We start from the raw sequence: 19064 nt of genomic DNA, 5'->3' as shown, positions 1-19064 counted from the left end.
AACTTATAAAGAAGTCACTCTGTTCTGAAGCAGCCAGGAAACTTCTCACCATGACCCGCTGTTACATTCTTAAGATTAAAGCTGTTCAGTCGAGCAATCTAAATTGTAGTTGATGAAATAAAGGTTGTAAATCCATGTCATGAAAAACATTCCAAAGCCTGAGATAATGCCCTAACAATAGTTAGGTGTTTGTGGAAATGCACGTGTTTGCTTTTGTTCCCGGAGTTGGTTGAGGGAATCGATAACACTCTCATCTCTCTCGGTTCAATATGAAGCTTGAGCTGGTTAGTAGTTAGCTTAGCTTAGCCTAACAGGAGTACTGGAAAAGGGCAAAACTACTTGCCTGGCTCTGACCAAATGTATCTACCAGAATCTCTAAAAGCTAGAATGTTTAACAAATGACTTTAGAGGTGCTTTACTTTAACTCCTGTGTCTAAAATGTATAAAACATAGATGGAGTGTATTAGAATAGACTTATAGCACTTTATAATTATGGTTAAAGAGATTCAAACATTATCTGTATATACCTCTGTACAGTAAATAGATAATAAATTATTTTAAAAAAAATGCTATTCTAAGACTGTGGCTGCCGGCAGTGGCCTTATATCCATCCCACCTCTGGCAGGTTTGTTATTTTTTCTTAAACACAAAAAGAAAAAAGTGTTACTTGATGAACAAGGCAATCTGAAACCACTAAACAGTCAGTGAGGGAGTCTCTGAGGACGGGATGGAGTGCTGTCATTGGCACCTCAGTAAATGCTGCTGATGAGCAGGACAAACTGAACCAGATGGCTTGGCTCACAGTGGCTCCAGCCTACAGTCCACATGCATTAATGAAGACCCTGAGGCTGGCAGAGCCACCGCAGACACATGTAAACACTGTATGTGTTTGTGTGTGTGTGTTTATCTGTGCGTGTGTGAACCTAGGTCAATCTCCACTGACATCCTGTTGCAAATTGCTTCCTGTTTACTCCGGTGTCTTCCTCCTCTCTCTTTATGCTGAATGTCAGTTCATTCCTGGTCTTTTTCTGTGTGCATGTTTGTATGTGTGTGTATTTACACATGGGCACATTGTGTCTGTCTCCTTCTGTTCCTTCCTGCAGCCGACCACTTTATCCACTTAACTACCATTATTAAGCCTATTAAGAGAAGAGTTCTCCCCTATGGCTGAATCTCCGTGTTCTTTCATTTCCTACTGTAGGTTTTATAACGTGTTTGTGAACTATCGCTGTGCATTACTGGAACGTACAGATTATTATTATGCTGTGGTGGATTGCGAAAATAACTGATCAACTATAAAAACTCATTGATTTAAACAAATATGAATTAACTACATCGTCTGTCAGTGGGAAAGAGACCTGCACAAAGATAATCACGTACTGGCATCATCTTGTCAGTTCAGCAGTCGCACATTTTGTTGAATGTTCCCTACCACGCAGTAACCAATTACAGCATGCCCTTTTCCCCTTCACTCCTCATTTGACTCATTCCTCTCTGGATCACATGTCTGTTTATGTTTCCCTCTTCCTCATCACGCTCTCCTAATCTCTCTGTCAGTATTTCTCTGTGCCCCCTCTGTAATGTTGTTTGCCATCTCCTGTCTGTGTGAGTGCCATTAAGTAAGAAAGCTGTCATTTGGGTTTATGTCATGTCATTGAAAACCCATCTTCTATGTTCCAAGGTGCCATTGTTCCAATCTTGGAAATATAGAACATTACAATAAATTGAAATGAACTAAAGATACATGATTAGTTATATTACTCTAGAGAAAGCAGCGCATTAGTTGTTATTTTTTTTAATTTAATCATTTATTTGGCTGGGACAATGTCAGTAATGAACACTTAAAACATTCAAATGTATCGAGCGTAACAGTGCCAGATTTAGCTTTTAGCTAATTTCCATCCGCAGTCCCTCTGTTCTGCAAGATTTAGGATATTAGCAGCAAATCAAATGGGTTTCCAGTGTTAAAGTTGAACCTTCAAGACAAACCTTAGTCTCCGACTTTATTTAGGATGTTAAGGAAAAATACCCAGACATTGTGATCTTTAAATCTAGTCACAATAAAATGTCCTCAATATATTTGATAGGAAAACATTTCTGAAACTACATACGCAGGCCTATCTTTGACATTTAACTTGGTACTTGTGAATACAAATATACCAAGTACTTGAATGTGCTCTATTCTGAGATACAGCCATCTTCTCATTTCAGGGTTCGCTCAGTTTCTATTATGTGTCATGTTTGTGTTGCCGACACTATGACTACAAGACATGCAGATATTCTGATCTATTGTAAAAAGACAAAAACAAATTAACCTTATCCCTCAGGAACTGAAATCTAATTTCCCTTTCAATAAAATGTATCTGGAGCTCAGTTGACAATCACTCCCAGTGATCATTAGGTGCCTTTATTTTTGTCAAAGTGAGAGCAGGAAGGGTTTACAGAAAAGTCCTTAAACTAACATCTACCTGGAAGTTACAACATTGATCTAAAAGAAACGTACATTTAAAATGTAGTATTGAAATATAATCCAGTATTGATCCTTCCTCAGCTCTACTGCCTACAAATATTGAGTGTATATTTGTAGGCAGTATATATATATATATATATATATATATATATATATATATATATATATATATATATATACTGTTGTTTTCCAGACTTGTAGATCATTATGATTGAAGGCATTTGACTTTGTAACCTGTTGCCCGACATCTGTCATCGCTGGCCACAGAGGGGCGGCTCAGCTGTCAATCAATCTCACGGAGCAGTTCAGAGGTCAAAAGTTGACAGGGTGTCACCTCTTAAGGTTTACATTCAGAGCCTGTAGTTGTGTGGAACGTTTGTTCCGCCTCTCAGCTCATTTACTTTATTTTCCGTATGTTCCATTCATTGTTGTTTTTAATCATTTGATGTGATTGCATGGAAAATGACTTTATCAACTGAGTCGGAAAAGTAGCACATGCACTGACACACCAGTTTCTACTAGCATGTTACTTCAGGGTCAACTGCTGTCCTCATGATAAACAATCCTGAAGAAGTGGCTGTAGCCTTTTGAAATGACCTCAGCTCCCCCCTCTTCCTCTTTCTCTCTGTGTATATGCGTGTTTGTGGTTTTGGCAAATTAACTGTTGGCTCACCAGCGGACTACAAGGACTGCACGCCACATGTAAAGCTTAATCCCTCTCACTCCATTCCTTCTTTACGATGCAAAAAAACCACAAAATTATTCTCAATAATTTGTATTATATTCAGCACAATAAACATAGTCAGTTTGCACATGACTTATACAAAGAACTGCAATATCCTTAAGTTCTTTACATTTCTGCTGGCGCTTGTTTTGACTTTATAAGTATAAGTGTGTATATGTGTGTGTGTGTGTGTGTGTGTGTGTGTGTGTGTGTGTGTGTGTGTGTGTGTGTGTGTGTGTGTGTGTGTGTGTGTGTGTGTGTGTGTGTGTGTGTGTGCGTGCGTGCGTGGGTGCGTGCGTGCGTGCGTGCATGTGCGTGTGTGTGTGCGGGTCTGACATCACGCGTCACTAACCCATCATGTGGAACAGCAGGATCTGTGCTGACAGCCACTTCTTCAAACGAGCAGCAGCAGATGACAGAAGGAAAGTGAGAATGAATCTTACCATCCTCCTCTGTCAGCTCTTCCTCTTCCTCCTCCTCCTCCTCCCTCCACCTTTCCATCCCTTCATCAGCGCTGCTGTAGCAGGACCAAGAGCGTTAAACCAAACACATGACTTGGCATGTGCTGGTTCATTCCCAGTGTGTGCGTGTGTGTTCACATGTGGTACTGCTGCAAAAACTAACCTTGTGCTCATTTCCTTTCAGGTGACTCCCAACTGCATCTCAACACCAGACTTGGTAAGCGTTTACATGTACGTTTATATGATGTCATCACACAATGAACGGCAGTAGAGTTACTCTTTTCTTGTTTTTACAGTACGGCTCCACTAAATCTACATCACTAAAGAAGAGAGGCTCACTACCGAGGTACAGGATAGCCTGAGTCACACATGAAAATAGATACACAGAAATAAAATGCTCATTAAATAAGACTGCTCTCATGGCTGTATTTTCTGCACTGAAACAATAAACTCTCACAATTTCCAGGAGTAAGAGTTTGGAACAAGTTATGGAGCATGTGATGGAGCACCACTATGACTTTGACCTCACATACATCACGGAGAGGATCATCTCTGTCTTCTTCCTGCCGGAGCTGGAGGAGCAGCGGTACCGCAGAAACCTACAGGAAGTGGCCTCCATGCTGAAATCCAAGCACCAAGACAAGTTCTTGGTTAGTCATAACACTGCACACATGAGGAATAAAAACTTCACATCATTGTAAAGGAAAATATAATTATCTCTGAGGCTGTTAATTAGGTTGTATTCAAATAAATGAAACACGTTTTATTTTTGCATGGTTGTGTCACTTTCCAGGACGGTTATTTTGGGTCTGACGGGGTGGTATAATCACCATCCTTCCTTTCCCTCCTTTCTTCAAATGTATTATTTTTTTCATTTTCTTTTGATATGTAAAAATAGATTTCTGATATATTTTTTGTGCCTTTTCCAGCTACTGAATTTATCAGAGAAGAGACATGACATCACCAGACTTAACCCAAAGGTAAAAGTATACAGATCACCATGGTAATATCTTTCTATGTTTTGAGTTAACGGACAGGGTCTGACTCTTTTGAACCAAACATAATTAAAAACATCTTTCCTCCTTTGCGCTTCAGGTGCAGGACTACGGCTGGCCTGATGTTCATGCCCCACCCCTGGACAGGATTTGTGCTGTTTGTAAAGCCATGGAGACCTGGCTGACCTCTGACCCCAACAACGTGGTGGTCCTCCACTGCAAGGTCAGCACCACCTGAATCCACATCTGCTCGCTTGGCTGTGAAAAATGTAAAACTGTGACGAAAGATATTTCATCATCACTTTGATCTGTGTTCTGACAGGGAAACAAAGGGAAGACTGGGGTCATCGTGGCAGCCTACATGCACTACAGCAAGATATCAGCGGGGTAAGCTGCATCATTATACATCTAACAAGGCACTTGTTGTACCAGCTTGTGTACAATTTAATTATATGTTTTCAATTTACACCTGCCATTAAACAATCAAGGAAACATGTGATACCTGCCTCTAAAATTGCCAACATACCTTACCTTATTATATATTGTGTGCTGTGATCAAGTCAAACATACAACTACATGTCTTTATTCATAGTTACATTTTGTTGTCATCGAGGCCAACACTCTTTTGATCGTCATAGTTTGGTTAATTTAATCACTGCAGGGAAGCAACTCATTATTTTTGATAGTCTGTATAATGTCTGGAGCCTAAATCGACGTACTTAAATAGCTAGTTTTGTCCAAAAAACTGTCCAAAAATGTAAACAATTACTTATTATTAACAATAGATTTTTGTATTCATCAATTGCTTCATCATTTTAGCTGAGATATATCTCCTTTGTGTTTTCACATCTTAATTGTTGTTGGTAAGATCTGATCAGAAGAAGAATAAATGTCCAGGACTATTTTTGAATAGATTAAATTGATAGCAAATTTAACAACATCAGCCTAGATTTACTCTAATCTTCACCTCACTACAACTATAATCTGTACTAAAGTATTAATATCCCTCCACAGAGCGGACCAGGCTCTCACCACTCTAGCAATGAGGAAGTTTTGTGAGGACAAAGTCTCCTCTTCCCTCCAGCCCTCTCAGAACAGGTGAGACATTTCTTAGTGTTTCCTCCTCTGCCACATATCACTTGGTGCAGCTGTCATTTGCCTCAGTGACTGCATTTCCTTACCTCTCTCCTTCAGGTACATCTTCTACTTTGGCGGTTTGCTGTCAGGTACCATCAAAATGAACAGCAGTCCTCTGTTCCTCCAACAGATCCTCATTCCATCACTACCAAACTTTCAGACGGGAGGAGGTCAGTTTTATAGAAAGTGATGTTGTATTAAATCATAGCTTTGAAAAGTCCACAGAAAGTGTTTTACATTGTTCGAGCGTAACACATACGAAACGTTTTCTGCAAACTTAACAGTTTTTCTCCTCATCTTCTTTCTGTATCTGCAGGTTTCTATCCATTCCTGAAAATCTACCAATCTCTACAACTCGTCTACACTTCAGGCGTCTAGTAAGTACATGTCCACTTTGTTTTCAGCTCACCTCCCCTGAGGCAGAGTCTTTTCCTTCTCCTGTCCAACTGACACATGTTGTCTATACAGGCGGCTGTCTGTGTTTAGGTGTAGGCTGCTCTGTGCTTACGTTGAGGTTAATGTGTTTACCACTGTTTAACCCAGCAGACACATGTTTTGACTGGTTAAATGTGTGTTTTGAGCTGCTGTGGCCGTTGTTTTACTCTGTGTATGTGTGTGTGTATTAAGTGATCCCCAGAGCTCCAGGGCAAGGAAGCTGTGTGTGACTATGGAGCCAGCACTTTTATTAAAGGGGGATATTATGGTGAGAATGAGACTTTCATTTGAATCCTACCAACACATTGGACTTCACTTCAATCCTTCAATTTTTTATACAAAAAAGAAACTAAATCTTTCCTGACTGTGATGTAACTTTTCCTTTCAAAAGTTCCTGATTAGATTCCCAATAGATTGTTGTTATTATAATACATTAAAATCCTCTGCAGATCGTAAAAATGCATAGTCAATTGTTTTCTTAAGTTGTCGTGCATGTCTTTGCGAGGGTAAAAACCTTTCAGAGCCCTTAGCACTCTAGGGAGACATCCAAGCACTTTATTTGTCTCGGACAGTAATCAATTGACACGGCAGCAACACGCACCAAAGACATATGATCCGACTTAAAAGAACACTTTCATGAAGCAAATACAAAATGTATTTATTGATTGTATCTACATAATATCCAAGTCCATGTAAAATAGCCAAATCGGTGTCTTACCTCCATCTTTCTGCAGGTGAAGTGCTACCACAGGCGGAGTCGAGCAGCAGAGAGGGAGGTGGTGTTCAGGGTCCAGTTCCACACCTGCACTGTCCACGGAGCCCAGCTGTGGTTTGGCAAGACTGAACTGGACCTGGCCTGCATAGGTAAAAAAGCATATTTTGTTTTATTTATGTTACAGTCAAAAAACTAAAGTCTTCCACTGTTTTCCTTTAAAATGTTCCTTTTGTGTCCCGTAAAAGTACTAGTAAGAGGGTCTGCTCTTATTATGCTCCTAAACCGTGGAACTCATTACCTCGCTCAGTATTTCTTACAGGATATTTAAGATTCATGCTTTAGTCTGACTTGTAAAATGGTGTAATAACACAGCCTTTGTTTTAAAGCAATGATGTTTTTTTGTTTTTTATTTATCCTTGGCGTTTTCATTTAAGTGAAGCAATTTCTGCCGCGTGTTTCTATGAAATCGCCTTGTATTAAAATGTGCTTACTAAATAAACTTACGTGCCTTGAGAAGTGCTTAGACTACTGCTTTACTACACTAAAATGGACATATCAGTATATATTGAATAGATTGCAAAAATAGTGCTGATCAAATGGAAAACTCCCCTATATTTCTATTGCTTCCTTGAAATGGTTCACACGGCTGTATAATTCAAGAGCCACTTATTATAGAGCCGCAGTCCATTGTGGGGATGTGTGTATTCTGAGACAAATATCACATGACAGTGTCAGTTGAGATGAAGGGGAAATGCTTGTACATGGCTCAGTAAGCAGCAGTCTCATTGCAGTTGCCCTTAGTGCTACATGCTGACGTATGCATGCAATGTACAGATAACATTACACACACTCATGCATGAAGCTAAAAAGAAACTCTTTGAATGTCTCTGTTTCCATTATGATGAGTGAAAGCAAGTCTCTTTATTTGTTTCCACTTCACAGAATGCCCTTTCTTGTTTTTATCAGCATCTGGATATGTTAGGCATTGCCTTTATGTTCTTCTTTCTGTAGATGACAGGTTCCCTCCAGATGCTACAGTCGAGTTTATCTTCTCCAACGGGCCTGAAAAAATGAAAGGTAATTATTTTCAACTGTCTGTGTGCCACTGCCTCTGTTTCTATTTTTGTATATTATCATAAACTTTGAATCAAAATGTCCGGTTTCCAAGGTCGAGAATACTGCAAGAATGACGCCTCCATCAAAGTGGACATCAACACGTCGGACCCTGTGGTGAGATGGGATTCTTATGAGAACTTCAACCTGCACCACCAAGACAGCATTGAAAGTAAGAAACACACACACACAAGTTTAAGTGTATCCACGTTACAAGAATAAAACATTAATCTCTTCTTGTTTTTTGCAGATATTCCTCATACGAGGGGTCCTCTGGACGGCAGTCTGTACGCCCAGGTGAGGAAACGTCGTGGGCCGGGCTTGACGGCCTCAACAGCGTCACCCAACGGATGCCTCACCAGCAGCCCAACAGTTAAGCCTCCAGCTCCCAGCCACACCCAGCCTCTCACCCACACCTCTGACTCCAGCTGCTCGTCAGTTCCCTCTGATCACCTGGAAGACGCATCTCCACCCATAATCCGCTCATCAAGAGAAAACCCTGACTGTCCCTTGAGGAGAGGAGACGGGGACGGTGGCACAAAAGAGAAAAGAAAAGGGAAAGAGAAGGATAGAGAGACTGCGATTTTAGATGATGGAGACCCATCAAATCTTGGAGGTTTGAGGCGAGAGATCTCGAGTTGTGGACGTTCGACTACAAAGTGTGTCGATGGCAGATGGGAGAGGGAACGGGAGCCATGCCATTCTGAAGGTCATTGTCACGGCCATTGCAACAGCGTTAAAAAGAACCCGAAAAGCCAAACTCTGCCGGCCTTACCAACCAAATCTGTGTCCCCACCTCCTCATTCAACTCATATGGAACTCTGCCATCGACATAGTGGGCATCCTTTACCAGAGTTACCATGGGAACGTCCAACCCCAGCCCCTCCCCTGCCCTGTCTGCACAGGCCTTGCTACCCTTATACGAGCCCTGAACACACCCACCCACACAGCCACACCCTCCCAGCCTTAAACAGACTTTGCACTGGGGAGGAGTGTCACCTGCTCCATTATTCCGGCCACAACCCCTCCTCTCATCACTCCCATCCATCACTTCCCTCCAGCCCTTACAGGGAAATGTTCTTTGGCTCTCCAACGTCGTCCTCTGGTTGCGCTTGTCGGGACTGCTGCAACAGACGAGAGCACCAATCAGTTAGAGCGTTCCACCCTTTGCACCCCGGCCAATCAGAAAACCCACACTGGTCCCAAGGAGTACAACGCACAAGGGAGGCGCCTCCGCTATGGGAAAGTGAAAATCCATGGGAGGTGGCGAGAGAGGCAGAGTTCTGGCAGTGCAAGCCAGCCATGCCCGCATTTCGCGTCTGCCACTCCACCTTGGATCAGAATCCAAACCCGGATCATAGATATGTCATTGGACCTCATCAAGGCTACCCCAGCCCCCAGTCTCTGATGGATGTGCGGGATGGAGCCAGCAGTGGGTATCACACTCCTCCACAGCCCCGCCACTCATGTCCATGCTCTCCTTATCAGTCGTCTCCAGCCGAGAGCCATGAGAGCCGGGGTTACGTCTCAGGGTATCACTCTGGATCAGCCTCAACTCTGCCTACCAGTAGCCCCTCTCCTGGGAGGGGCAGGCTGCCCGAGACCCCCTCTAGAGACCAGCAGCACGCTGAGAAACCCAAAGGTGACTTGATAGGGGTAACGGGTTAAAAAATTAAAATAATGGGTACGAGCTCAAGGTAAAAGATTCCTAAATGTAGGCGCAGGTGACAAAAATTATATATTTAGCTTAAAACATGTAAAAAAAAGAGCACTTTAAAGCTAGTGACTTTACTGAGCAGCCTGTGTGTTTGATTAGTCATGTTGCAGGATTTATATTAAAGGGTCAATTCTGGTACTGAGTTTGCGGGTGCTGGTGGGTGCTGGTTTGCAAATAAGACCCAATCAGGACTCTGGGTTGATATATACAATGGGGATTTTCACTTTAAATGTTTAAAATATTATTTATTTTTGTATTTCTTGTTATACCATCATCTGATCTTTTTGTATCTTGCTTCTTGAAGTGGAACAGGCAAAGGCTAACGTGGAAGATGAAATATCCCAGGGTTCAGAGGGTAAATCAGACTCTAATGGACAATCGAGCACTCCTGGACTGGACTCTGATAATGACTACACAATCATTGGTAGCAGCAGCCCCACACACACAGAGGACAGGTGGGAGAAACTTTTCTTTTGAAAATAAAATGACATTAATCCTGATTTCTAGATAATGAACTTGTTTCACTATACTTTGTATTTCTCTTAGTGTAACTGCCGATAGCCCTCCTCAAAGCCAGAAAGCCTCGACACATCTGGAGTCCAGCACAACCACCACACCAGTAACAAGTGAAACCCAAACCCAAAGTTCTAACATATCCATAAACTCCACACAAACCTCAAGTGAGCAGAGTTTGAGCTCTGATGGTAAACTTGTCATCGCCCAGATCACAGGAAGTGCAGACGGATCTAACTTAACATCAAAGACTTCAAATTACGCTACCGTCCACATCACTCCAGTGCAAGTCCAACTAAATGGCTCTGCCCTTCCTAGTGATACCCCCTCTGAGGGCAGCAGAGGGGTATCCATGAACCTTTCTACCAGCCTAAGCTCCAGCCCTTCCAACACTTCCCCTAACTCTCCTATTGGTTCCCCAGACCTTTATTGTTCCCCACAGCGCTCTTCACCATCTACAGACGCAGTAGGACAGAGGCTGACTCCAGAGAGAGACGGCTCAACAGACACCAAACCCCCATCACCCGTGCCCGACGGATACCAAACACCCACCTTTCCCATAGCGCCATATTACTACCCATTACTAAACGTCCCTCATGTACCATACACTGGGTACACTGCAGTCACCATCCCCGCCATCCAGCCCCCGCTACCCGAGAAGAAGCGGCTTTCTGCCCCACAAGGAACCCTTAACGGACACAACTCTCTACTCCGGATGACCTCAGCTCCTTCCCCCGCGCACCACGTTACCTTCTCCCCCTCTGTGGGAGAGCAGAGACGGGGGTCTTCACAACACAGCTTCAGGGAGGAGGCCGAAATAAAGGTCAATGCTAAGTTTGTTCAGGACAGCTCCAAGTACTGGTACAAGCCAGGCATCTCCAGAGACCAAGGTGAGGATGATGCTATGTTCGAAATCATCATTACCAAACAATGTTATCCTATTTGACTATCAATGATGTAGTCTTTCAATTAAATACCTCATACTAGAAGCAGCACGGGACATGAAACCCAAATGTTGCGTCTGTTATTTAACACTTTAACACCCAAACTGTAATGTGTCTTCTCTACTGTAGCCATAGCTGTGTTGAAGGACAAGGGACCAGGAACCTTCCTCATCAGAGACAGTAACTCCTTCCAGGGGGCGTACGGCCTGGCCCTCAAAGTGGCCACCCCTCCTCCTAACGCTAACATAACTGGCTGCAAAGGTATGATCCTATAGGTCTTGCTCACTGTCACACTGCAAAGCCTCGCATTTGACACTTGAATACAAAAGACTGATTCATGTTATGAGCATCAATTGTGCTTTTCTTACAATGGCAAGTCAAGATAACTGCTGTCCAAAAGAGAAAGTTAAATTAATACTATACTATGCTGTTAAAGTCAATAGAATGTATTTTGAAATGTAACCTTCACAATCAGAAATCATCACATATTAATCAAATACAAAAATAAGATAACATTTACTCTAAAGAAATATTCTATAAAACAGCATTATATTTCAGCCTAGCCCCAGATCTGAACAAAACAGACACCTGACACCATCTCGGTGTATATAAGTTAATGCCAGTATGGTATACTTGAATATATGATTAATAACCATTGTTATCAAGCGCTAATTATTATTCCTGTATCTTTTTTTTCCCACTTATGTGATGCTGTGACATTATGGCTTTGCTATGTCTATAAGCATCAGCATCTTGATATCGTATGTTCTGCAGCATGACAGTCTGCCCACTTTTCCTCCTCTCCTCTCTCCCAGGGAACCCTCTGGAACAGCTGGTGAGACACTTCCTCATCGAGACAGGGCCACGGGGAGTCAAGATCAAGGGCTGTCAGAATGAGTCCTACTTCGGTCAGTTATGTGGGAGACACCTGCCGCAATGCGTTTCACATATTTAGTTTTGTGCGAGATACTGATACGGATCGTTTTTAAGCTGTAAACCTAAAGGCGTTTGTTGTCTTCCTTTTAATGCCTTCTTATCTGTAATAATTATAATCTGTGTCACCTATTTTCTCTCTCTGTTTTTGATTCAGGAAGTTTATCTGCCCTGGTGTACCAGCACTCAATAACTCCCATCTCTCTGCCCTGTGCCCTACGCATCCCAGAAAAAGGTAAACTCAGAATAATAACATTTAGATGTCATGATCTTCATCCAGAAAACTAAATATCAATTGTTTTCATAGAAGAAATATGTAATATCAGAATACAATTGAAGGTTTGAAAGATTAAAACAGCTATATACTGGACTCTCAATAATCTATAAGGCATTGTTTTGTAAATACAGGCTTTGATGTTTCAGATCTAGTGGGGGAGCTTCAGGAGATGCAGAGCGCAACAAACACCAGCACAGCGGCTGACCTCCTCAAGCAAGGAGCAGGTAGTACATGTTGTTGGTAGTACATGCAGCAACATAGTTGCAGTTATCACGTTTGACCAGCAGAGATTGCTCAACCCTCATACTATATTTTCCCTTCTTTCTCATAAACAAGCTTGCAACGTGCTGTACCTGAACTCTGTGGAAACCGAGTCGTTGACAGGCCCCGAGGCCATCTCAAAGGCTACCAAGTGTACTTTGGCCCTGAATCCACGTCCAGTGGCAACAGTGGTCCACTTCAAAGTGTCTGCTCAGGGCATCACTCTGACCGACAGCAAAAGAAGGTATATCTTATAACAATTTACTTATTTGCAGCATCGATGACATTTTCAATTCAATGGATGTAACAGGTACATTTGATTTGTATACCTCAGATTGGATACTTAAAGCTGATTGCAAATACAAATTAATGCTGTTTGTATGTACACAGATTATTTTTCAGGAGACATTACCCGATCAACAGTGTGACTTTCAGCAGTATCAACCCCCAAGACCAGAGGTGAGTCACTGAGATTTTGGAGAAACAGGCCTTGACAGTATGATTTAATGAATGTGCTCGTATATTTTGGCTGATTATCTAAAAAAGGCAGTTTTTTTTCTGCTGCTGGACAAATACTCACTGTATTGACTTATATTTTATAAATATAAGTGTTCTGTTATTTGTCTGATGTTTCACTTTGAGAGGACTTGAATTAATGAATGTGCTGTAATGTTGAATGAAGTGCACTGCCTATAGTCTTTTTAAACAGTCTCAATGTCTGATATTCATGTTTTCCTACGTTTTGTCTCTGTGTCTCTATTTGTGTGCCCGTGCTTCAGGTGGACTAATTCTGATAGCACGTCAAGCAAGTAAGTGCTTGCTTCACTGTGCTTCTCATGGCAAAACATATTACTCACTGGGGCAATGTGCTTTTTGCATGGCAGCTAATCACAACCAGATGTGTTTTTTTGCCCTTTTCAAACAGTAAAATGTAATGCCTTCATTTTTGGTGCAGGATGTTTGGCTTTGTGGCGAGGCGGACCGGCAGCGCCACAGAGAACGTGTGTCACCTGTTTGCAGAGATGGACCCAGAGCAGCCAGCAGTGGCCATTGTCAACTTTATCAACAAAGTCATGCTGGGACCTCAGCTACGCAGATGAGAGAGCAGGCGACATTTGAACATTTCGGACCATTGGGGATTTTGGGGATGAGATTTTGAATGAAGTGTGTTTGTGACAACATTTGTTGGCACAACTGTACTCTGACTGTTTTAAAAACAGAATCCAGTTCTGACAGATCAACACTCTGTAAGGTAAAGTATTGTTTTATATGTCAGGTCACAGAGCAAAATCTTCAATAGGATTAGTGAACAAAACCAAATATTGAGCTTGCTTTGTTTACTTTTGCCAAATGTTTTATTTTTATTTTGCTGTGAATAAATCCATTTTATTTCTTTCCATCTGTTTCAAATAGTCCACATAATGTACAAAAAATTCACAAGCTGCATAAGGGACAATCCATGTATTACACTGTTATTTGTGTTAAAGTGTCTTTACATTATACTTATAGCTAAAATAAACATGTTTTTTAAATGTATGAGTCATGTTTATAAGTATAAAGTGGCACTATTGCAATTTGCGTCGTTATGCAATGTATAAAAAAGAGTAAAGGAAGTAATTGAATATAATGTGTATTCATTATCTGAGGAGACATTTAAAGTCAATTTACACACATATTTGTCACAATCAACATTGGGTTCTTGATGCAACTATAATATTAAAAAGTGTATTTTGTCCACAGATGTAGAAATGTATAATGCTTAACCTCTTTCCTACAATTTAAAACACAGACAGATGTCTGAACAACATGTGTATGGCTACATAAGAACGTCAATGGGGGGTCAGCCTTAAATCAGTTTTTAAATGAAGGAATGTAATTTAAAGGTGGTGGACCGGATTATTGAAATATTATTTCTAGAGCTAGGAATAAAATATAGCCTTACTTTGTAGTTAGAGTAAAGGGAGAGTCTCATTGAGATAATATAAAATATCTGCAGTGTTGTGGACGTCATTTTAAAAAGAACAGGTACCCGAAAACTCCCTCCATATCACATTAGTCACAGCCGTATTTAAATAACCTTAACCCAAGGCAAGACATAATAAGTATGTTATGTCTTACAAGGGAGTTTCACTTTAAGCCAAAGACTTAATTTTTGTGTAAAGACATTTTGAAATGCAGTTTTTTTATTAATACATTTTGTTGTTTGGTACTTGTGTGTTTTCTATAAACTGATGCGGTATTATGATGTCTCCAGCTCAGTTATTATTTTTTAAGAATGGATTTTTATGTAAAAGAAGTAATATATTTTAAGCCTCTGAGAAGAATGGTGTATGTCATATTTCACAGGACATTTTAAGTAATAAAAATCCTTCAAATACAGTGTGTATGCTTCATCATTTATAAGCTTCATGTGATGTCCATTATATTATAAGATGTTTTACTTGTTTGCATACCAAATAGGCCAACATGTCAAATCTGTGCATATTTAAAAAATGTATACAAAAATATACAACATCAATGTGAACAATGTTAATGCCGTAAACGGGATTTATGCTTGTGTTTAAAATCGAGGAATAGTGTTATTAGCAATATTTGTTTCGACTGTTGCATTTTTGAAAAAAATAAATAAAAAATGGTTGTTCGAATAGGTGTTGTTACTAGGAAAGTGCGGTGAGTCTGGTTCAAGTTTTTTTCACCACGTATTCTGAGTGTCTACATTTACCTACCACCTTTAAACCGCACAAATCAAAAGCAGCATTAACAACATTTGACAGTAACTCGATGAAAAGGGTGAGGTCCCACCGAGATTTGAACTCGGATCGCTGGATTCAAAGTCCAGAGTGCTAACCATTACACCATGGGACCAGCCACGCCATTAGCCTATATAGAATTTTCTTTATATTTGTGTATATTTTGTTCGCTGGAACACTAATATACGTTTCGCGAACAGTACGCTGTCGATGCGGTTCAACTCTTAATCAGATTGCCAGATACACCGTAGTCTAGTATTGCTCATTAGCTAACGAAAGCTCACCAAGCGAACTGGTAAGCTAGCGAAACTCGCTGTGTGATGAGAGACAGGAGCAACGGAGTGTGAATTAGACGTAGCTTGTAGCTTTTAAATAACATGCACATCTATCTAGCACTGCAGACAGTCGACCACGTTATTTTCTAACCGAGCCTAATGTTGTGTGTTATCAAATAATGTACTATAGATGTTAAGGTCACGTCAAATACTTTCATTATCGTCTGCTAGCTAGCTACTCCTTATCCGATTTCGGCTCCTCAAAATAAAAGCCCTGTTTTCAAAATAAAATATTGTATTATTTAATTGCCAAAAGGTGTCTTATCAGAGAGAGCATCTTTGGTCAAACAATCTGTTCGTCGTTATTTTTCGATCAATTTCGTGTTTTTGCCAGATTATTCATTTTGGAGGTTTTACTGGATTTACATGGATACATATAAGTAACGCCTTTGTTAGTTAATAAAGTAAGGACATGATAGGTCATCTGATTAGGAAAGAAAATGAGAAAGTCAACAAACACTGCTTAAGTGTTTTAGTGGAACTATAGCCAGCCCAAGTTTGAAATATGGTGTGTGCTGCTGTGAATGGGAATGTTAGTTGCACAATATAGGATATACAGGCAAAACACAGTGAATATTATTAGGTTTAAACCAATCTTATACAGGCCCATCTGTTTTGCATGTTTTCAATCCAATTCAAGTCTCATCAGTTGTCAGATATGGTGAGTATAGGAAAACCACTTGTTAGTGGTGTAATATCTATGGTGTAATATAATTTCATGTTTAGGCTTATTGTTTTGTCTTGTTTTTGTCACAATAAGAGCTCCACTTTTTGCTTGGAACAAGCTCAACCGGTTGCATAGCAGCACATTTTGTTGGCAGGTACATTTCCTCTGTGCCATTTTGGAAACATTGAAACAATTAGACTTATAATGTGTGATAGTACAATATTAAAATGGGTGGCTATTTTGTTCCTCAACCTCCCAGAAGAGGGAACCAGAGGTACTTAAATAGACCTTGTGTAGTCAGATCTCCATATTACAGCTCCCAGCGAGCCTCTGAAGAAAAACACTAACCACAGTATAAGGTTTAAGATGCTTCTGTCTGTGAATGAATGAACAAAGCCAATCTAACTGCATTTAATAGAAAAATTACCTCAGGTGCCATTAGTAAAATGTTATGAAGAAGGAATGACCTCTAACAACGGAAAATATTTGCTGCAATAACAAACTTGTTGACTCAAAAGACACATGTTTGTTTAAGTAAACACTCATGAGAACATGCAGTCCTTATTCTAATCTAAACCATGAGTCACACATTAAATTAACTTCTGTTCTGCTATCATTGTTAGAATAGTAAATGTATCCACATTTCTTTCCAAATAACTATCGGTTTATGGATAATGCTTTGAAAAAAACGTGTATTAAGAGACACTTTATTACTTTACTGTTTATTTGATTGATTATTAAGCTTCAAATCAAGGGCAAAAAGTGCATTTACTGTATTGCTTTAATTGGATACTTGCACTATTTCAATATACCCTACATTTCGAGTGGTCATAAACTTGATTACTTTGAACTTTTACAGATAATTCATTATTAAAATTACATAAATAACACCGCTAGAGACATATTAAATACATGTTTCAAAACAGAGCAATGGAGGCAGTGAAGGCAGGATGTAAGTGAGTGATATTTGGTAATACATTTAAATTAAGCTCAGCGCAAGTTCTTGCAGGAAGACTGGGTATATATACATTCACTCCACAGCTGCATATAATCAGCTCATCACGGTCGTTATCTATAACCTATTACATTCACCTCATTCTCCAGCAGCCAATCACTGTGCTGCAGCCAAACTTTAAAATGGTTCTCCCCTCTCCTGCAGTCAGCTGTGATTTCAGGTTTTCATGCTGCCGCCCGCCTCCTCCCCATCCACCTCCTTTCATCATATCCAGTGCCAGGAGAGTTAATCCAAAGACCTCATCACACCTCCTCTTCATCCCATTTCCTCATCAAATCCAGATCTTCAGCATCATCACCAGTGTCTAGACCCCGGGGGGTTCCCTATATGCTCATGGCTGCATTTCCCCCTTTACATATACGATTTCAGGATTGGGGTCTAATCGCCAAAGACTTAACATTTATCATATGGCATGTGTCAATAAATGTTCTTTAAACAAAATGAAGTCTCTCCTGATTGAACTGTCGAATGATACTGAGGAGGGCGCTGTCCTGAACTTGCTGGCTCTGGAAATAATGTCCTGGTAATGTTTTCCAGAAGGTAAAAGACTTTGGGATGAGTGGTCTTGGAAGATTCTGTGGGCCTCCTTCAAGTGTCTCCTGTGGTAAATGTCCTTGAGGGTTGGTCCTGTATTGCCTGTGAGAAACTATGTTGTTTACATCACCTGCTCTACAGCTTTACAGTCCAGGGTGGTGCAGCTCGGACACCACACAGTGATGCAGCGGCTACAGATACTCTCAATGTAGCACATGTAGAAGGTAGTGAGGATCTACGGAGACAAGCTGGATTTAAAAGTCAACATCACGCAACATTGCTGATCTAAAGGAACCTGAAACTGCTGACTGTCTCCACTTAGTGAATATTGATGAGAATGGGGGGGGGGGGGGTTTCCTCCTCGCCTTTGCTGCTATCTGACATCCACGATTATCTCCTTCACATTTTTTCACTGACATAATTTCTGATAGTCTCACCTCTACCTCATATGCAGACGTGTCACTGTCAGACGTGTGTATGTGCACACAAAACCAGGGTATACAAATCTCAAGAACAACAAAAAATGGCCTTGCTTCAATTCATACTCTTCTCAAAGTAGCACGGTTATTCTGAATGTTATGTTATATAAGAAACAAGTTGTTTATTTATTATACATGAGTCTGCATTTTATAAATAACCTCCTGCTTAGTAGATGATGTTTCAGAAACCAGGCTGGAAGGCAGACATGTTTGTTCTTTCTTCTTTTATGAAAACTCAGTAAGCTGATGTCTGTGATGTCATTTTTAGACTGATGAAAGCAGAACTCTGCGGTGCCGTGCCTCAGTTATGTGTGATGATCAGGGAGTAATGGCATGAGCTTAGCACGCAGTCTTGGGTGTCCGCATTGCTGAGAATGGAGTGGAGGAAGTGCCAATCTCCTTCTGCCTTTCATCAGGTCTGAGATTCAGTTGCACACAGTGGTGCACAGCCGTAGTCTGTGAGGATGAAGAGAATTACATTGAAGGCTGGCTGGGCCATAATCAGTATTCTCAGATATGTGTTCTTCATGTCCAAACGTGACAGAAGAGAAGCAGTTCATCTGTTTGCTCTTTGGTCAAGAGACTGTAT

The 19064-nt window shown here is 40.8% G+C and overlaps 1 protein-coding gene across 4 annotated transcripts in view; it reads left to right on the top strand.

The window, feature by feature from the left end:
• The window catches only part of LOC307039344 (tensin-2-like), a 33842-nt gene extending 18768 nt beyond the window's left edge, over positions 1-15074 (top strand). For 2 of the 4 annotated variants that reach the window (XM_079681306.1, XM_079681309.1), the window contains 24 exons: positions 3840-3872; positions 3952-4001; positions 4122-4305; positions 4585-4635; positions 4751-4873; positions 4973-5037; positions 5665-5748; positions 5845-5957; positions 6104-6164; positions 6415-6490; positions 6957-7086; positions 7949-8014; positions 8106-8222; positions 8301-9692; positions 10072-10222; positions 10314-11170; positions 11354-11485; positions 12040-12132; positions 12315-12392; positions 12566-12658; positions 12771-12939; positions 13086-13154; positions 13475-13504; positions 13651-15074. In XM_079681306.1, coding sequence (XP_079537432.1) covers positions 3840-3872; positions 3952-4001; positions 4122-4305; positions 4585-4635; positions 4751-4873; positions 4973-5037; positions 5665-5748; positions 5845-5957; positions 6104-6164; positions 6415-6490; positions 6957-7086; positions 7949-8014; positions 8106-8222; positions 8301-9692; positions 10072-10222; positions 10314-11170; positions 11354-11485; positions 12040-12132; positions 12315-12392; positions 12566-12658; positions 12771-12939; positions 13086-13154; positions 13475-13504; positions 13651-13795 — 4362 coding nt within the window. In that variant the 3' untranslated portion in view covers positions 13796-15074. The remainder of the gene's footprint in view (positions 1-3839; positions 3873-3951; positions 4002-4121; positions 4306-4584; positions 4636-4750; positions 4874-4972; positions 5038-5664; positions 5749-5844; positions 5958-6103; positions 6165-6414; positions 6491-6956; positions 7087-7948; positions 8015-8105; positions 8223-8300; positions 9693-10071; positions 10223-10313; positions 11171-11353; positions 11486-12039; positions 12133-12314; positions 12393-12565; positions 12659-12770; positions 12940-13085; positions 13155-13474; positions 13505-13650) is intronic. The other 2 variants (XM_079681307.1, XM_079681308.1) reach the window with 2 other exon arrangements.
• Positions 15075-19064: the final 3990 nt, after the last annotated feature.

The sequence above is a fragment of the Notothenia rossii genome (genome assembly GCF_949606895.1).
Source record: "Notothenia rossii genome assembly, chromosome: 5".
NCBI classification, from domain to species: domain Eukaryota; kingdom Metazoa; phylum Chordata; class Actinopteri; order Perciformes; family Nototheniidae; genus Notothenia; species Notothenia rossii.
Note: the sequence above shows the minus strand (reverse complement) of the source record. Positions and strands in the feature narration are given on the sequence as shown.